General features: G+C 39.7%; 1 protein-coding gene across 1 annotated transcript in view; it reads right to left on the bottom strand.

The window, feature by feature from the left end:
- Positions 1-20,446, bottom strand: part of Pkhd1 (PKHD1 ciliary IPT domain containing fibrocystin/polyductin) — a 410,096-nt gene that overhangs the window by 269,047 nt on the left and 120,603 nt on the right. The window contains exon 35 of the mRNA XM_035453320.1: positions 12,856-13,012. Within this exon, the coding sequence (XP_035309211.1) occupies positions 12,856-13,012 (157 nt within the window). The remainder of the gene's footprint in view (positions 1-12,855; positions 13,013-20,446) is intronic.

Genomic DNA, 20,446 nt, shown 5'->3' with positions numbered 1-20,446 from the left:
TTAGAATAATCAGAAGGTTGCAAATGCATGGACTCTGAGGAAAGTTTGAAGAGCTGGGAAGGTGGTAGTGGGGATGCCAAATGCTTTATTTATCCCATTCTTTAGGAGGATTACGGAAGTAAAGGTTCAGACTGAGCATTTTTGATGAGGAGGTGAGTATTAGGTGAAAAAGGAAATAAACAACAAATTCAAGAGTCAATCAGCAGACAGAGGCACAGTGAGACTGAGATGATGCAAGACTTGAAAATGGGATCCAGGATCCCCAATTAATTAGAAGATTTCTCTCACCAAACTACATCATCTGTCTTCTCGAACCTTGAACTATCTGAGTCAGGGGAGACAAACTATCCAATTTACTTACTTACAATGACTACCCTTCATTCAGAATTTTTTCCTTAAATAGTTTAGCAGCCTATACATCACAACTTTTCAACTGTTAACTTGTCAAATGAATAGTCAGGGGAGTCTGTGGATTAGCACTCTGGGAGAATGACGGGTGACTGCACATTTAGTAAACAGAGATACTAACTACCCTGCCTTGATAAGGCGGTGCTAGCTGTGATGTGGGAAGTGATGGGGTGTGCTACTCTACTTGCTGTCCTGTGCTGGTGTGAGGGTGGGAGCCATGAGGAGGTGAGGAAGGGCAAGGCGGCCACAGCCTGAAGCCTGCATCGTGACTACGTGCACACCACACTGTTTCCTCTGTTGGCAAGATCCAGATTAGACTTGTGCCTGATCCATTGGAGCAGAGCCTGGGAAGCCTTCGAGGTGGGCTTGTCCCTGGCCAGAGAGGCGGAAAATCAATTTGGCTGGCAAACGAGAGCCCCCAAGAGCTCAGTCCACGCTCCATAATCCTATCCACTAGCAGCTCAGGAAATAGAAGCCTGAGTCCTCACATATTCATGGAGGATGTGAGGCATAAATCAGGCTTTAAGGATAAGGGGCAAAGGGAATGGACTCTCTGGCTGGCTACTAATTAATCAAGCACAGAACACCTAAGCTTAACATCCTGGGACGAAGCCACTTACACGCCAGCAAGTAAGCAAAGGCTACTGCTGCTCTTCCTCATTGCTTTTTTCCTTTCAATTAAAACAGATATCGGCTGAAAATTTCCCCTTTAGCTGATGCTGCTTATGCATCCCCCTGTTCTTTCTTTAATTAAAAAACATGCTTATTGCAATACTTGCCAGAATCACTTTAACGGTATTTTAATTGTAATGTCTCTGCCTGATTAAAAAAAGAAAATATGAACTGAAAGTGTTTGCAAAACAATGTTCTTGGGAGGCAGGAAGAGAATTACACACCTCCCAGGAATGGATACCACATACCAATTCTTTAATTAGCCTTGTGTTGCAGTGACATGGGCAACGAAGAGGGGAGAAGCATATCTGAAATAAAATCATTGACTCACAGCCACAAACAATAGCAGCTGGAAGAAACAGTCTCCATCAGTTTGGATTTCCTGCACAGGGTAAAGAACTGCAAACAACCTAAAATGCTACACTCAGGAGGAGCCCATTCAATGTTCCCAGTGTAGTTTCCACTGCTCTTTGTATAAGTCATATGGCCAATGAGAAAAGAGTAGTGTCACTCTGTTAGTTGCCTTCCAGTGTGACAACTTGATCAAATTCCCTTTATTTGTTTTAGGCTCATTCCCAAACCTGATCATGTATCAGTGTGACCTGAACAAAATATCTTAAAACGTAGATGGGGTGGTGGTGATTCTAGGTCTAGATGCTGTGGATTGGGCACCGGACACAGAGAACTGTAGGTTGCCCTTACCATTACAGGCAAGTCATGTGGTGGTTTTGGGTGTCCATAATCTTGCCTCATTTAAAACTGGTAGAGAAATAAATACAAGCTTGGAATTATGGAATAATTCCTTTTCTCATCCAGTAAATAATTACTGCTATTTCCCAGCCCTTCTCCAACGTGTTGAAATAAATATGTAAAACCATATGGTCTCTATATCCAGGGGCTCCAGTGGAGCTGAACTGTTCCAAATAAATGACAATACCCTAATGTAGTGAACTGACCTGTTTTACAGACAACAAAATATAAGACTCATCAAGATAACCTCCTTTCTGAATCAATTCTAACTATAAGTTTAAACATATTTTAGAACTATATGTAAATCCTCAAAGGAGCTGAAACACCAATATAAATAAGTGCTTATCATTCCAGCAACTGTTACCAATCACTTCTTAATTAAGCCTTGATTTACTTTAGAGCTACAGAAAACCTCCATATCCCTCACTCACAGTGTTTCTTATGTCTAAGGGCTCAAGGTCTCAGTCCATGAGACTTCCTAAAGTCTCCATGGGTTCCTAAAGTCATTGAAATCCTCACAAAGAAAGCTAGTGTGAAAGGAAACAAAGACCAAAACAAAACAAAACAAAAACACAAAACAACAAACCTGTCTTTCCCCTGAACTTCTGTCCCATGCTGATAGATGCCTCCCTACCTGCCAAATCTATTCAATCTTCTTCTTTATCAACTTTCTTGAAGCACTCACCCCATCACATTTCTGTCCAGCTGACCAGTGGCTACACTCCTCTGAGCAAAATGTTCTTTAAATGACTTCCAGATATAATTCTCTGATTTGGCTATATAGTATTCCTCTATTAGAAATCCAGGCTATTATTTTGTATAGTAATTTTGAAATGATGATAATGTCTACCTTTTTCTGTCCCTGTGAATATTACACAGTGCTTAAGAAACAACAGTAATAAAATGTTTTGTTTCATAGTTTCATAGTTCTCTTAGCCCAAGAATCCTAGTTACATAAGGAGCCCAAACTTCCAACTCCCTTTCTAGTGAGGATGAATACGATCTAGGGTTCATTAATCAGCAAATGAGATAGAAAGGTAAGGAGAGGCCAAGTCCTGAAGGACCCTGTAAGCCATATTAAGTTTGGATTTGAACTAAGGGACTAATGGAAAGCCAGTGAAGGGTTTTAAATAAGAAAGTTTGAGACATTTATCTTTCATTACTGAAAATACTGTTCTAGGAATGGACTGGACCTTTTCAGTCACATTTTTCATATTACAATATCCAAGTTGTCAAGACATAAACTGTAAATTGTTAAGCATCTATCTATCTGTCTGTCTGCCTAGCTATTGAAAGCATGTCCTTTCTCACAGCAACGGATAATCTTTCATTTATGGCTAATCAAGTGTGTCTGGGACCGTTCTCTGGAAGTAAATAATAAAAGCCATTGTCAGAATGGAAAAAATAACGGGCATCAGAGGAAAGTGTCCCTCACATAAAAAAGCCCTTGTCTCTGATCTCCTGATACACAAATAGCAAATGAAATTGGTCCCTGTCTGGATGGATCCAGTAACATGTGAGGGTACCAGGAAGGATGCTGGCTATAGAAAATTCACAACCATCATTAACCTGCCTTCTCAAGTAAGAAATTCAGTTATTCTCTTTTATTCATTCAGCAATTTTTGGACACCTAATACTTTCCCAGAGGTTCATAGGCGCTTTCAGTCATAAGGAACATCGCTAATTATGGTTCCTGATATCCTTAGCTTATAGCCTACAACTTAATAATCTTCCACAATGATGAAAGGAAGAAAAAATGATGACATATTTCTAAATAATTAGGGCTGGGGAGTTGCTTCTCTGAGTAAAATAATCACTGTACAAACATGAGAACTTAAGGTCAGATTCCCAGAACCCACATTAAATCAGACATGGCAGTGCCCATGTGAAACCCAGTATTCTTGTGGTGGATGAGAGATGGAGACAAGAGAATCCCTGGAACCTTGTGGACAAAGTAGCTTTGCATATGCAGCATCAAACCGTGAGGGACCCTGTTTCAAACAAGATAGAGGGCAAGGATCAACACCTTAGATTGTCCTCTGATGTCCACATGCTTGCTATACTACACATATACACACATGTGCACACACAACCATGCACACACACACACACACACACACACACACAGAGAGAGAGAGAGAGAGAGAGAGAGAGAGAGAGAGAGAGAGAGAGAGAGAGAGAGAGAGAGAGATTGGTGGAGAAAGTCAAGGGCTGGAGATAACCTCAATTAGTAAAATGCTTGCCTAACAAGCGTGAGTATCTGAACTCAATCCCTAGAACCCACACAAAAATAAAATAAAATAAAATAAAATAAACATGGTGTTAAGCTTGTAAACCTAGCCCTGGGGAAGCAGAGACAGGAAAATCTCTAAGAATTACTGGTCAGGCAGTCTAGCTATTTGGTGAGCTCCAAACTAGTAAGAGACCCTGTCTCAAAGCAGGACAACAACAATGAAGAATGTACAAAGCCTGATGAATGACACTCAAAGTTGTCCTGTAGGCCCACACACACACACATATGCACACACACACACCTCCACATACAAATGCATAAGCACATACTCCAACACATATGCACATACACAAACACAAAATCAAGTTCTTAGTAGATTATATATTCTGTCAATGGTCCACTACAGCTTATAGAAAATATCTTCCCATAATGAAAGTTACATCAACCTGTCACAAGGAAAGGACTGAGACATTGGAGGTAAAGGAATACCTACTGGCAAATGTAGGCAGTACAATTGCCCTGTCCTTCACTGCTCCTCATCCACAGGGCTACACATACTACAACCCACTATTCTTTCTACCAGTGGGGGAGAGACGTTATTCAGGGGCTAGCAGACTTATCAAACCCACTGAAAAATCTGTGACTGCCTCAGATTCGGCCTAGGGTCCAGCCTGCTGACCAAACTTCAGTGAGTCAATTGTCTGAAGGGTGGTGTAGTGGTTTGAAAGAAAATATGCAGCTCCCTGGAGGGATGCTTAGTCTTGGCTAAAGACTTAATTGAACTGAACTTAGTAAAGCAGACTTCAGGGTGTGTTTGTGAGGACATTACCAAGACTATTAGATCCTGGGGACTCTGACCTAAGCAAAGGACTGATCCCTTGAAGAATCCACATCGTTGGGAGGAGGAGATACAATAGAAAGTGGGACCTTGTAGGAGGAATATATTGGAGACTATAACATGACCTGGCCTCTTCTTGTTCTCTGTCTTGCATCTTCCTTATGAGCTGCTCTGCTCTGTCATGTCCTCCTTAGCACAATGGACAAACACTGAACAAAATTATTTGTGACAAAAATTATTCCTCTATTTATGTTGTTCCCTCAGATACTACCAAAAGCTAACTAACACATCAGAGATAAAAAAGGCAAGCTGGGTACAGCACTTGGCATGGTGCTCTAAGATCCTCAAAACCTTTCCAAAGATGAAGAAATCTGACAATGGGTTTGACAGTGGATAAAGAAATAGCACTGCACTCACAAGCTCACAGCAGCTGTGGTAATTGGCACAAGATCTAGACAAAACAAGCCAGTCAGAATTCCAACATGGAAAAGGGAGGGGCCCCCAACCCTCCACTCCAGCTGAGGAACTATTGTCAGTTGATGACTGCTAGAGGAAGGAAACTCATTGTTGTAGGAATCGGCCATGCTCATTGGCTCCACTTCATATAGGTGACACTAATTGGACTCACTAAGTTATTTCAAAAATGGGCATGAAGTAGAGAGAGGGGGTTGAGTAGAAGTTGGATCTAGAAGGAACTGTAGGGAGAAATGGATAGTGAATATAATCAAAACATGTTGTGTATATGTATGAAATTCTCAAATAATTAATAGATATTCTATTGTTAAAAATAAATGGCATTTCATCTCAAAAACCCAGCAATAGCCATGGTTATGCTATAAAAGTCCTGAATATAATAGATCCCAAAGATCTGAGTCTCCTTAACCCCGTGAACTAAAAGCAACTCAAAAGGCATGAGACCACCTCCCCAGCTGCACCAGAAAAGCCATGCAACCCAAGAAGTCAGAGCAACAAGGAGAAAGGGCACAGGCAGATGAGAATTCTGCTGCTTCCACCTCCTATCCTCTCTTCTCTTGCAAAGGAAAGAAAAACACTTCAGTGTACATCCTGAAGATAACAGGGGCAAAAGCAATCCAAGGTCTTTATTATCCAGCTAATTCTTTCCATAATCCAGTTTGCTTTATATATAGAAGCAACTGCTATCTGTAAATAAAATTTTAACTTCGGTCTGATTCTCAGCCATCTCCTCTGTTATCTCTGTTAGTCCAAAAGAAACAACTAATGTTAATTGAGTTCTTATTCTGGATCAGGCTCTGTCAAAAACTAATGGCTTTAAAAATATTTCCTCATTTAACTCAAAACATCCCTATGACCTGGGGAGTGCATAGTAATACTGCCTTGCAATAGTCACAAACGCTTGCTCTTGCTATTGCTGTGACTTCTGAACTCATTACAATCTGGTACTGCCCCAGGAAGGAGAATCCTGAAGCTTATAGGGGCTCTCAGTTTAACCAAGGTCACAGAGATAGTGGATGTTGAATCCTAGATCTAACTGGGTTTCTTCTGGCTTGAAAGTCTGCCAAGCATTTAACTGTCGTGGTATACACCAGTAGACCAAGAAATAGAAAATCGAATTAAGGGCAAGCAGTGTATTACTAAGCAGCAATGGAAATTGGAAGCAAGCTTCTGGTAAAATGTTTTAAAGAAATGGCATTTTTGAGAAATAAGAAACTACAAAATGGCATCCTTATATTGTATCTATTTATAGTGCAAAATACAGTGTTTTAATTACATATTTACATGTGCACAGCACACACACACACAATATATATTACTACTTGGGTAGTCAAGTTAATGCATCCACCAACTTGTGTTTATCACAGTTTTGTTTATGTATGTATGAGAGAGACACACACAGGGAGATAACTAGAATATAAAGGTCCTACACCATGAGGATGGTCTATCCTCCCCTAATTAACTGTTAGTTAATTATTATGTCTCAGCCACTTAACATTAAGCTGCTTGACCACCAGATGAGAAAGAGATTCATTGCCTCATTCAAGAAATATAAATGTTTCCTCAACTGCAGAAGATCCTTGCCTGTGATGCATGATGCTCTGAAAGAGGGGAACTTTCCTTCTTTGTTTTTATTGCTCCTCATAATTACTTAGAATAAAAATGATAAGTTTTAATTCAGAAATGCCTATAGCTATTGGGCATCTTAACATAAAAGAACAAAAAGGATAATTAATGAAATGAAGGCAAGATGCCTATTTCCACACCATCTCATTAGTAATAAGTGATTAATTCTCTTTTGTGTTGAACAGTATACCTAATAACTAGGAAAAGAGAAAGAAAGAAAGAAAGAAAGAAAGAAAGAAAGAAAGAAAGAAAGAAAGAAAGAAAGAAAGAAAGAAAGAAAAGGTTGGGGTTGGGCATATGTCCAGCTGATAGGATTCAGTTGGCATGTGTGAAGCTTAGTCCTAGTAATAGGAACTAGAGGCAGAGGATCAGAGGTTCAAAGCTCTCTTCAGGTACGGGAATACAAGCCAGCTTTGCCTAGGGACTCTGCCTCAAAACTACAAAATGGGAGAGGGAGAGTAGGAGAGAAGTAGAGAAGTAGAGATAAATTAAAGTTTTGTCTTTTTCTAATTAGAAAAAATAATATAATATTGAATAGAGGCAGCAAAATAGCTCAAAGGGTAAAAGTGTCTGCACTCCAAAATAAAGTAAAACAAAAGTTTCACTGAATATCTAAATTTCTGAATATCTTTATCATGATGCAAAAACCTGGCTTATTTCAATACAATTTAAGAATAATTAAAAGAAAAGGTATAGAGGGTTAGTGTAGTAGATAAAGAGCTTTCTATGCAAGTACAAGAAGCTGAGTTCAGATACCCACAGAGAAATCTAAGAGAGGCAGAGTAAATGTCATTCCAGCATTGAGCAGGCAAAGACAGAAGAATCCAGGCAGTTACTGGACAAAGAGTCCAGCCAAATCAGTGAGATTCAGAATCAGTTAACGTCTCTCCAAAAAATACCATAGAGGGGAGTGTAAGGGGCAAAGCTGACACGGACACTTTGCCCCCACCTTCATGCGCGCGCGCGCACACACACACACATACACACAAACACCATAATATTTCAACCTTGAAGTGTTACACAGTTTATTTCAGCCTGTAGATGGAATGAGAAAAATTGAAGAAAGATTTTACTCAGCTCTTTTTCTGATTCTCTTCATGGTTGTGAGAAATAAAGACCCTATAAGACATTCAGAGATGGAGTTGCTTTTGGTGATGGAGACAATGCTTTGATCTCATATTGATTATTATCCTTCAAGTGCTTCTGTTACATACTATGGATGAAAGTTGAGCTGCAGAATATAAACTATGTATTGAGGACTGGAGTTCTTCCTTCACCAGTAAAGACATTCCTCTACATATTTTGGAAACAGAAAAATAACTTAGCAAATGATTTATGCTGTTGAGAATGCAAAATTATCTATGTGTACACATTTGTGAGTATACCTCTGTGTGTATATAGATTGCATGTATATGTGAATATGTCTCATGTTTGTTCATACAAACATGTGTATGCATGGACATACATATGTATCACTGAAAGAATTGAGGAGACTTCAAATAAGTTAATTGGAAAAGATAACATTCAAGAAAGCAGTAATTATTTTAATATACGCAATAGATTTCAACCAGACCTTGAACTCTGTACAATCTGCTTGCCCATTCATGCAACAGTCACCTCAAAGCTTTTGAGATCCCATCATTTGTTACACGCTGTTGTAAATCCTGACTAGAAAACAGCCAACAAATTAGTGAATTTCTTTGGTTTGGGGATTATCCTATGAGAAAAGACATACTTTATACCAATGAGAAATTTAAAATATGGCATGTAATAATAAAATTATGAAGAAGGAAAACAAAACCAACGCAGAGAATAATAAAAGGCCTCGTTGCAATTTTGGGAAAGATGCCCTGTAAGCCCTTTCTGAGACACTGGCATTTTTCTCAGAGAGCATACAAACATAATGAGAAGCTACATGAATCCAGAGGACAAATATTCCAGGAAAAGGACATTAAGGGGGAAGGTCTAAGGGCAAGTGGGTTCACAGAAGTGCTTATTTGGCGTAAATAAGGACGACAAAATCAGAGAAGAAATCCAAGGTTAAAGAATAGAGCTTTGGGTTTTGCTCTTGGTGAGATGCAAAGTCATTAGAGAATTTTGAAGAGAGAAGCAACAATAGGATATGACGTGTTTTTAGAAGGCATGAGCTAACACTGATAGAGTTCATCTTAGCATAGAGCACAAAAGGCAAATTGCAATGATGTCAGTACAAGGAATCTTATTTTCCATCCAAATAGGTGATTTCAAAAATGGGCTCACTCCTGCATAGAGTGTGGAGGGGCTCATGAGCTCCCATCCCCAGCTCAGGAGCAATAGAGAGCTATTGGTTGCTGGAGCAGGGACTGTCAGTTTCATTCGGGGTCATATCCCCGGGTAAGTCGACCATGCTCTAATGGATGGCCCCACACTCATGTACATACAGGCTGTCTGCTTAGACTCAGAGGCTTATTCAAACAGGAAGCTGGGAGGGACTATGGTTTAGGGAGTAGATCTGGAAGGAGTTAGAACATGAAGTTGGCGATGAGTATGAACAAAATGCATTGTGTGCACATCTGAAATTCTCAAAGAATGAGTAAATGATAACGTGTTTTTAAAAGTGGCCAGTTCAATACCCCCATAGCAACACCAGAGCATCAAGGTCTCGAGTTCCTTTCATGTTCCTTCATCCCATCCTAATCGAATCACCTAAACAGCTAAATCAGCCACTGTCTAAAACAGTGGCTGAATTAGCTGTCACTTTTAGCTGTCACATTTACATAACAGAAAGTGAGAAGGAAAAGTACAAACATGCCTCCCCCCCACACACTGCATCAGCTCTATTTTAAAAAAACGTTCTATACATTCCGTGTAACATTCCTTTTGGATCTCACTGGCCAGGTGTTAGCACAAAACTATGCCCAGCTACCAAGGGAGCTAGAACACACAGCACTTTAGCTGTCTTGCTATTACAACCCAAACTGGAATTCTGCAAAAAATAAATACAAACAAACCCTAGAAAGATTGGGAAAAAGTTAGAGGCAATATGTAGTAATTCAGTGATCAGGACTAAAATGGTACCAATGCAAGGATGGATGTATGGAACGCCTCATGAGGCTTGAGACAGCAGGAAAACTGGCGAGTGGGTTATGGGGAAACAAAGAATGAAGTCTGTCATTAGGCTACTAAGAAACATGTAATCTCAGTAAGATAGGGAAGTTCCTCCAACTTTGATTATCCATGTGATCAAAACACAAGTAGGGAATAAAAAGCATGCTCTCTTTTAGGCATGTGGATGTACATGTGTGAGAATATGTGGGCATGCTCATGTAGAAGTCAACCTTGGCTGATATTCTCAGAAATGCTATGTACCTTCATTGAGACAGCATGGCTTGTGCCCCGGAACACACCAATTAGGCTAGACTAGCTGACCAGTGAGCCCCAGGGATCTGCCTCTGTATGTCTCCTTGGCACTGGAGTTACAAGTGCATGCCATTACAGCTGACATTTTCACGTGGGTTCTGGAATGGAACTTGGGTCCTTATACTTGCACAGCAAACATCTTACTGACTTGTGTTACTTATCAAACCTCTAAAAATTGTCATGCTCTGAATCCTCTCCGCTTGATCTAATAACTACTGGTTCCACACTATACATCACTGCCCTTATCTATCAACTGCTTCAGATAGAACTAGAAACTTCGATCTCTCATATTTACTCCCCTAGTTATTTCCCCCTTGGTAATACTACTTGCTACTGACATTAATAGTGTTCCTCACTTTTTCTTATATCTCAGAGATTTCTCAGGCCACTTAGTAAGCATTCACGAATTATCTGCTGAACAAAATTTGATCCTTGTCTTTTCATTGTTCTCATTATTTCTGGATCCACAACACATGTCTCTGTGATAAAAATCTCCATTTCTCTGGAGGCAACTCTCCTCCCTGTGAAGAATTCCTGTACACTAAGTGTACACAAGCTGATACCCACTCCTTATTCCTCCATGCCCCAGAAAGAGAGTTTGCCCTCCAAATCCAGTTCATTGATTCACACAACACAAGAATGGAATGTTGTCTAATCTAAGAAAACCATGGCTCACCATGAATGGGGATTGGGGGTGTAATGCCTGTGGATTATTTGGATCTGTGAATCCATAGAGAGAAGCTGTATACTTGCTGCACATGGTCCTACCTTTCCCCTGCCCTTTGATGCCCATCGGATGCCTCTTCGGTCATAGCTTGTCTTTTCAACACTATTTCTTGATTAAACATTACTAAGAAATAAGCATATATCCAGAGACCAGACTTAGAAATGCAAGACTTTGAGTTGGAAAGGTTCTCCCAAGTGGTTGTGTCAGCAGATGCAGGGTTCCCCATCCTGCAGCACAATTCAGGTTCTGTGGCAATGGTCCCAGTTTAGAGCTTAGCAAAGAAAACTTTTGAGATGCAGTTCTAAGTCTCTAATTTTACTACTCTTCAGAATATTAACAGTGACAATCCTTACAGCCACTAAGCCATTTACATACATGCATACATCCATACTTTCCACAGCCACTAAGCCACATACATACACACTCCCCATATAGCCACTAAACCACATGCATACATACTTACATACATGCATACTCCCTATAGCCACTAAGTCACACACACACACACACACACACATATATATATATATATAAATATATATATATATATGTGCCCACTAAATCATATTACATACATACTCCCATAGCCACTGAGATGCATACCTAGGTATTTATTTGTTTATTTATTTATTTATAAACATATACATACTCCCCATAGCCACTAGGCCACATACATACATACATACCCCCATAGCCACTAAGCTGCATACACACTACATTCATACATATCTGCATATACATACATACAGAGAGAAAGCACAAAGGCAGGGAACTAACTGACTTGACAGAAAACTACTTCTCTCCTGGGATCAAAGGGAAAATAAAGGCAGCTTATAAAGGGTGCCACAATAACTGGACAGAAAAACTTGATTCTGTAAGAAATCTGTAAGTCTGTAAGAAACCGATATCAAAAGTACTTTAGTTAATCCTCTTCCAAGTGTTTGGCTGTGTGGATGTGTTCTTACTATAACAAGAGTAACATACATGCATTGGTGTTCAAGGCATTTATAGTAAATACCGGTGTTTTAGCCTTCAGTTTTAGAGGCATCATAACTAAGCATTTCTTCCACACAATTTTCATCCGACAATGAGCAAAGGCACTTTCCTAACTATTTCCTATTATCAGCCCCTGACGTAGGCCGTGTGTTTTATTAAATACACAAAGAGGTGGAGTGACTAACTTAGCCACATGGTAGATGAGTTGCAATTTGAATTCTCAGACTCCTCCAACTTCCTACACCCTGGAGCTATGTGGATGGTTTTGCACTAAGGAAGCCTATTTATATGACTTTCCATGGGACCAAGAAGTCAAAACCACAACAGGGTAAACTCAGGAAGACATTGCTTTCTTGGCAGAGGATTTCAAAGGCAGCAGCATTAACCAATTTCAAGGCATTTTGCTGTATTGTGGGGGTTGCGCTGGATAAGCATCACTACAAAGGGCTTGGGCAAGGCAGCTGCTCCTGCAGAACACTAGTAACTTTCTTGTTTTTGAAAGAAATAAAATAACTAAGCTCTGGGTTTTTAAAAGAGCCGAAAAGAATGGCCTTTTCCTTTGAACTCTGCTGACCATTTCTTACTTTTCATTTTTAAGAAGTTTCAGTTTGGTTTCAAAATAAGTTGTCAATCAAATGTTGAAACTTCTCCAGAACCTGGCTCCCCGCCCTGCCACCCCGACGCCCCCTGTGCCTCAGAGTCACACACTGTTCACACTCAGACTCCACAGACCTTTAATGTGCAGCACGTTCAGGAGGCTTGTGTTCACATCGAGCAGTAGCAGCTGACTGGTCTCCACTGTGACGTTGTCGCCATCGTGTGGCACTCTCTGAGGAAACCAGCTGTGAGGCCTGGACCACCTCCTGCAGAACTGGAAGGGAAAGCTGCCCTGGAAAAGAGAAGATTTTGCTTGTTTCTTAAACTGGACAGCACTGCTAGCAATGGAAAATGCTAAACGCTTCAGTAAACATTAGTCACCCTCTTTTCCTTGGATAGCTAACCCAAATAGAAAAATGTGAAAGAGAGTAAGCTACATCTCTGTGCCCAGTTCCTAAATGTTTTTCCCTGTGTTTCTCAGGGCAGGTTCCCTTGAACCTAACAGGCAGAGTTGATTCCATGTCTTACTTTTACAGACATGTACTGAATCTTGCACAAAAAGTCATAAATAGCCTGGACCAGAAAGAATTAAAATGTTCTCCCTGAAGGGTGGCATTTTGCTTTATGTAATTGGAATCATTTTTCACTAACTCTGCCACCAAGTGTCCCTGTTTTGTGGGAACATCCCTCTTTCACAAGGCCCTTTCCTCTCAGCTTAGTGAGAGAAGCTGAAAAAAGGCTGATGCCTACACAGGTGAGCAGCAGACTGACTTTAGAGACAAGTGACTAGCCCAGTAGTATAAGTGAATCAGAGGGCAGGACTGAGAACAGTCATCTTCTCATCTCCTCAGTCTTCAGTTCTATTTTCAGAACTTTCCGTTTTCTGGTTCACTCATGGTCACTCTAAAGTCACAGGCTTTAAAAAGCAAATACATAAAAGACACAGCACAGTTCAGCCAAGGCAAGGCTTAGCACATGTCTTATGTAGTGCTCTGGCTACCAGGAAGATAACTATTTAAAACTCAGAATAGAAAATGTGATTTCCTCAAGGTAAAGCATCAGCACGTGTGGGCCTCTGTACAGTCATTGTCACATCAAGATTCCAAACAAACGGAAAGCCTGAGCTCTGCACATGCATGTACCTAAGAAGTCCTCTCACGGCAGGGTAGAGGCAGATGGGAGGTGGTCATTAAGAAACGAGCCTTGCTCTGGGACCCCTACCCCTCATATTGGGTCATCTTGCCACTGGGAGGTGCTTAGACTTACTGCAACTTGATATGCCATGTTTCGTTAATATTCATAGGAGACCTGCCCTTTCCTAAACAGAAACAGAGGAGGAGTGGATGGAAGGGATGACAGAGGGGTGGAGAGGGACTGGGAGGAGAGGAGGGAGGAAAAACTGCAGCCCAGAAATAAAGTAAATAATTAAATAAATATATTTCTTAAAATTACCATTAGAACCAACCTTATTTATTTATGCATATTTCTCAATTTCTAAAAACAAACTTGGAGATGAAGGGGAAACTTAAAATAAAAAGATTAGTTACTGTTAAAAGAAAAGGAAAAAAAGATGAGAGCCTTGAACAAGACCAACAACCCATCGCAATAAATACTTGCAAGTAAAGCTGAGTGGACGAAAGGGTCTATTGTGTGACTCACCACAGCTCCCAATGCTGCTAAGACAAATGATTAGGTGTGTTGAAGAAGTGGGGATGTTGGAAGAGTGAACTTTTTGTTTATTTGTTTTCTTTGCTTTTTTAATTAACAGTTTGTTTTTTTTTTAATTTGGGAGGGCAGTTTGGGGATGATGAGCAGATATAGAGGAACTGGTAAATTAGCAGGATTGGAATGTATGATGTTAAATTCCCAAAGAATCCATAAAAATTTTTGTTTAAAAAAAGAAGGGAGTACATATTTGTAATGCTAATAATTATACTCATGGACAGAATTGTGCTCTGGAGTATTTCTGAGAGATAAAATATAAAATGAAATTTCTAGAAGAGGTGGCATGTTTTCTAAAAGAGGATGTAGAAGGCTCCAGGAGGCTCTCAGAAGGCTCTAGATTCAAGTCCTAGTACCATTGAATTATACAGCATATATTTATAAGAAGCTACTTTTGTTTTGGTCACAATAGTTCTAAAATGTAGACCTAACCTAAACACCATGAGATTGGATAAAGCATGGCTTTTCATTTTTTACATCTACAAAGGAAAAGTCTATGGCTTTCTACAATTTAATATATATGTATATACAATTTAAGAAATATATATACATGTATATATATGGTACAACAATTTAAAAGGAGTATAAACGGACTGTGCTCGGGCATCGTTGGAAGCAACAAGAGCTACAAAATCATGGTGACTGTCCATGGTCTCAAAGAATGAGAGCTCAGTCTGATCTCACCATAGAGCTAGCTCTAGTGAAGTAAAACCAAAACAAAAGTAGCTTCTTATAAATATATGCTGTATAATTCAATGGTACTAGGACTTGAATCTAGAGCCTTCTAAGAGCCTTCTGAAGCCTTCTACATGCTGGACAAGTGCTCTATCATCGAGCTGTATCTATAGCCCTGTCTTTACATTTTATTTTGAAACAGGGTCTTATCAAGTTACCTATGCTGGCCTGGAACTTATGATTCTACTGACCACATCTCAGATAGAAAACAGCTAGGATTCCAAGCCTATACCATCAGGCCTGTATTCCTTTATTTCACTCATGCCAACACAGAAAGCAGAAAGGAAAGCAAGCAGGAGGAGACTGGAGAGGAGGATTAGGTGGTAAAAAGCTGTAGAACTGAGATAGCTATATCAGCTACAGAACTGGGTGAGCCAGGTTATCTTCACTGTCATCTGAGTCCTCACTGAAAGACTTGGGAAGGCTTGGCTTTCTAAGCCAGAGACACACTAATTGAAGCAAAATCCCTTCCTTTCACTTTCCAGATGATGTTTCAAACAGTCTTCCTCAGCTCAGCATTGTATTATTAAAATGCAGACCCCTGCTCAGTGCCACCACAGAGAAGGGAATCCAAAGTTCAAGAGGTAGAATAGTGGCTCTTGTCACTCAGATGACAATCTGGTTTCAGAGTCCATGGGACTAATCAAGCAAGGTCCAGAAGGGAGAGACACAGAACTCAACGAAAAGGAACCATCGAATTTCCACGTGAACAACACTCAAGCTCAGGACCAGTGATCAGGGTCACCCAGCAGAACCAAGTTAGGCGGGGCACTGTGGGTGGACTTGAAGACATATGAAGACTTCAGCAGCACAAAGCCTTATGTATTAATCTGGTGAACACATCCATACCCCAGCCACAGAACTACAAAGGAACTGAAAGCTCGTGACACTCAGTAAAAATATCGGGATCAACCAGACATTAATTAGGTACTTAAGGGTATCAAAGGGAAACAATTCCATGGTGTCTTCCATCGATTTGAGAACATTTTGAAATTGCTACAATTAGCTCTGCTAACTGTTATCCAGCTTGGAGTGATCCTGGCCTGGCCTAGCAGCCTTTCTGAAACTATTCCAGTCAGTCCCAGACCAGTTGATAGGTTGATCAAGTGTTGTTATCTCCATTTTGAAGCTGAGGAAACGAAGGCTCAAATGTGTTCAACACAGTAAGGACACTGGAGCCATGTGAAGCAAATGCCCACATGAGCTCTTTTACTCCTGTGTCCTCCTCTGATGCTCTTCCTAAAATATTGCATGGCTCACCCTATTATTACATCCATGTCTTTGTCCAAGTATGCCCCCCTTCCCCATAACTATATCTTTCAAAATTCAACTTTGGTAAATCCTTTTCCCTATCATTCTGACAGGGTATCATAGGCTCCTTCTACATTTATTTATCATTTCTTAAACTTATTCAGATGAGGCAGGGGATTTATTTTTAGTTATTGTTATGTCTCATTCTGAAAAAAAAAAACATGCCCCACTACAAATTGTTTCATAAGTCATTAAATTCCATCTTCTAATCCAATACAGGTTTTATCGACATTACACACATTCACATAGACATAGATACACATGAACACAACATATACTATACACCCTATACCCTACACACAACACACTGAATACACAAACACACACATACTACTCACACTATGCACACACACACACACACACACACACACACACACACACACACACACCTTTCTAATACAGTGTATGAACAAATGGGTGCCTGAACCTAAATTATCAAAGATGCTGCATTGTTTTCAACTCACTAAGTCTGGCTTATACTCTTTCAAATGCCTTTTCCTATTGTCTCACTTCATTTGGAGAGAGCATCTCTGCTGGAAAACGAAATTCAGATCCTCTATTCTCTCTGTGACATCCTGATCCAATTTTATTTCTTTAAGTTTTTTTTCTATTCAGTGTGGTGGATATCAAATGAAAATCAGTGTTAATTATTCAAAGTCTCAAGTGGTTTGGAGCCCAAATTTCTCTTTAGCATAGCAAAGGCATCTGAGAATTATGTACACTCATATTGATGATTTGTCCTTTTGTATAAAGCAAGGACTAAGTACTCAAAGGCCAAAAATGTGAATGTACCTGGGGAATAAGAGGAACAATATATCCCCATGATTACAGAAGTTCAGTGTAATTTGTGCTGGCAAGCCTGCTGTCATAAGAATTATAATTCTCCATTTTTACAGTTGACAGCATTGGCAGGATCACTCAAAATACAAGACTCTCTGTGTAATGTCCTGTGGACAGGTGTGGATGGCTCAGCTTTCAATATATTCATCCTCTAACCCATCACTCTTTGAGCCAACTAAGAAAACAATTCTGACAGAATTAACACAAGGATCTTTATCAATGCACATGAAATCCTTCTGTTGACAACAGTAGGATGTTTCTGGTTCCCATGATGCCCTCTGTCACGTATGTAAGTCATAGGTCAATGAAGGCTTCACTTCCACCTAAGATAAGCTCTTTTCTGTATGGCTTCCAAAATGCTCATACTTCAACTTTAGTTTTTGACTTGGCAATAGATAAATCAGTGGCTTTTATTATGCAAATGAAGTAAATCATTTCCTTACAAGCACAGAGAAAGAATTGTACAGGGCAGAACATGTTTTCAAATGTTTAGCCAGCCTCATATATCCAGCCCCAAATGAACAACAAACAACTCTAAGTAAGTAAATAAAGTAAAAAGCGAAAGTTCCCTGCCTCAGCTAGGAAGCTTGTGCAATTTGTTTTCTTCTTAGTGCATTCAGCACTTTTCTGAACTTCAGGGAATGTGCAATGTCTGCAAATCTCCCTTGTCACCTTAAATGGACTCGCAACTCCACGAGAGCTCTCTTGAGAGAAGTCATTGATCAGCAAGATGGAACATCAGGCGAAGGAAAGACCTATTGGAGTGCATGAACTGAGCTAGGGTGGCAGAAGAGGTGAAGCAATGGGATCTCTGGTGTCACAGCTGCCTGACAAAGGCAAGGAAGAAACTTCCTGATGCCTCACCAGAGGGCCTTCTTGCATGGCATGCAAGACTTGGAAGTGGAAAAGACAAGTAAAGTCCCCTTTACTCTCCTTAGTCTCTCCAAGGCCCTCATCACCATATAGTGCAGTGTGCGTATATTCATACTCAAGTCTGGCCCGAGCAGACCATGAAGCTTCATGGGGGAGCTTCTGAGCATTTGTCATAGCCCCAATACCCACAATGCCTCACACTGTGAGTAGCACAAAAAATAGCTTTTAAAGAAATGAATGGCCAGCTCTCCTTTGGGTTTGTAATAACTACACTGCAACTTAAAATATCTTAATAATCACAATAATTTGATAAGATGAAAAGCTTAAGTTTTATGGAGAGTTTCTTTACAAAGAAATATTTTCAATTTTCATGAAATTAAATTTGCCTTTTCATCTGATGTATCGGTCATCACTCTACACAGAAGTCAATCTCTGAAGCTGATGTAAATACCATTCATTGATTCTTAATTACTGGGTTGTATATCTACGTATTTCCTAATTAGTAGAGAATTTATACTATGCTATATTTTCTGCTTTCTGTTGTTTTGTTTTGCTTGCTTTTTCTACCTAAATAAATGATTATCTTCAAGCCACTTATTAAATATTAGTTACAGTCCTCTAACCATTTGACTATATCAACAGTCACATCATATTGCCAAGTGATATTTAAACTGTTAGCCAATTAAAATTCCCAACATTTGTGTGAGTTGGTGGGAAGACAATTCTTCAAAATTTATGACCTCCTTCCTGTTTTCCAGATTTTTATAGTACCATGGAAAAAATGACAAATGCCAAGATAACTAAAGTGTTACTGTTTCAAAATTTAAAAACACAGACAAGAATGTAAGAATGTCAGAGGGGGCATTATAGGTGAAATTTAGTAAAATTATTGCCACTTCCTTTTTTTAGGGCTTGATACTGAAAATAAATTTGTACAAAGATAATTTCATGAGACTGTGAAACAAAAAAATACTCATTGTAGAAAAGCCAAACATTTGCACATTCCAGGATTACCAATAGAGCTATTAACTCTTTGGAGAATGCACAGCAAATTAAATTTGTTTGGCATAATATATCCTTCCTGGAGTCCCTATGGCCTTGCTTCTTTCTTTACTCAGTATTTATCAATCTTCCACAATGAGGAAGTGGCATGGGAAAGTCCTTTTATACACCCAGCACTTCAACTGCTCAAAATGCCAAAAGAATCTCTTGCCAGGGACTTCTGCCTACATGCAATCTACTCTTTTTCTTCCATAGAAAACTGAGCAATGTTTTTATCTCCTCTATTGGTTATACAAACTTCCTACCTTCATGATTTCTCAAAGATTATTGCTACAAGTTCAATCTTCACGTGTATGAGTTATTAACATGGGTTTCAGAGGACTATCACAGTCTACAAGCAAAATAAACTCACAGAGCCTTATCTACTCCACTTGAATCACCATATCTATTCTAACAATGCCTCTTCTGAATTCTAAATCTGAGGATCATTTCACTTGCTGGTAATTGAATGCCTCTAATGTCCCAGGCATGGCACTATGTATTTTACTCTCAGGGTCATTAATCTTTGAAACAAAAAATACAGGGAGATATTACCTTCTTCACTTAATGTTTAATCTTAAAAAATAATAACAATAGGGCTAAGATTTACTGAGTTCACTCAGCAGGTGTTATCTTGCTTAATAATCATAGGCTCCCTATAGACTTCTTGTCTACCACTCCAGAGTGATAGATCCCTACATCCAACAAATATTTATTGAGCACACACTACACCTCAGGCACTGGTCTAAGCACAAAGCACAGAAAACCCCTAATGGCATGGAGCTTACTTTCTAGCAAGATAATAGATAAATATATAAAATAAATAGTTTGCCCTGAAAGAAACAAAAAGGGGTGGGGTGGATCAGAAATGTCAGGGAGGTTGCAGGAACTATTGACATTGAATGACTGGCTACATAGCTCTGGTAAGAGACTGAAGTAGAAACGCTGAGTGTGAGCCCAAGGCTAACGGAGTGGGGAGTGACCCTGAAGAATGGGCTTGCCAGGAGTGACGGAAAGGACAGGTAGGGTGTCAGGACCTCAAGGCAGGGAATGTGGCAATGCTGCTACAGAGTGTTCATGCTGATGCAGTGAAAAACACTGAGGAAAGACCTAGTGGATATCAAATTTTCATATTCCATAGAAGAATTACATGAAATATTCAGTAGTACATAATGGTGTTCAAACTACAGTCCAAATGTAGCCT

The sequence above is a fragment of the Cricetulus griseus genome (genome assembly GCF_003668045.3).
Source record: "Cricetulus griseus strain 17A/GY chromosome 1 unlocalized genomic scaffold, alternate assembly CriGri-PICRH-1.0 chr1_1, whole genome shotgun sequence".
Taxonomy (NCBI): domain Eukaryota; kingdom Metazoa; phylum Chordata; class Mammalia; order Rodentia; family Cricetidae; genus Cricetulus; species Cricetulus griseus.
This window is presented reverse-complemented; position numbering and strand designations above follow the sequence as displayed.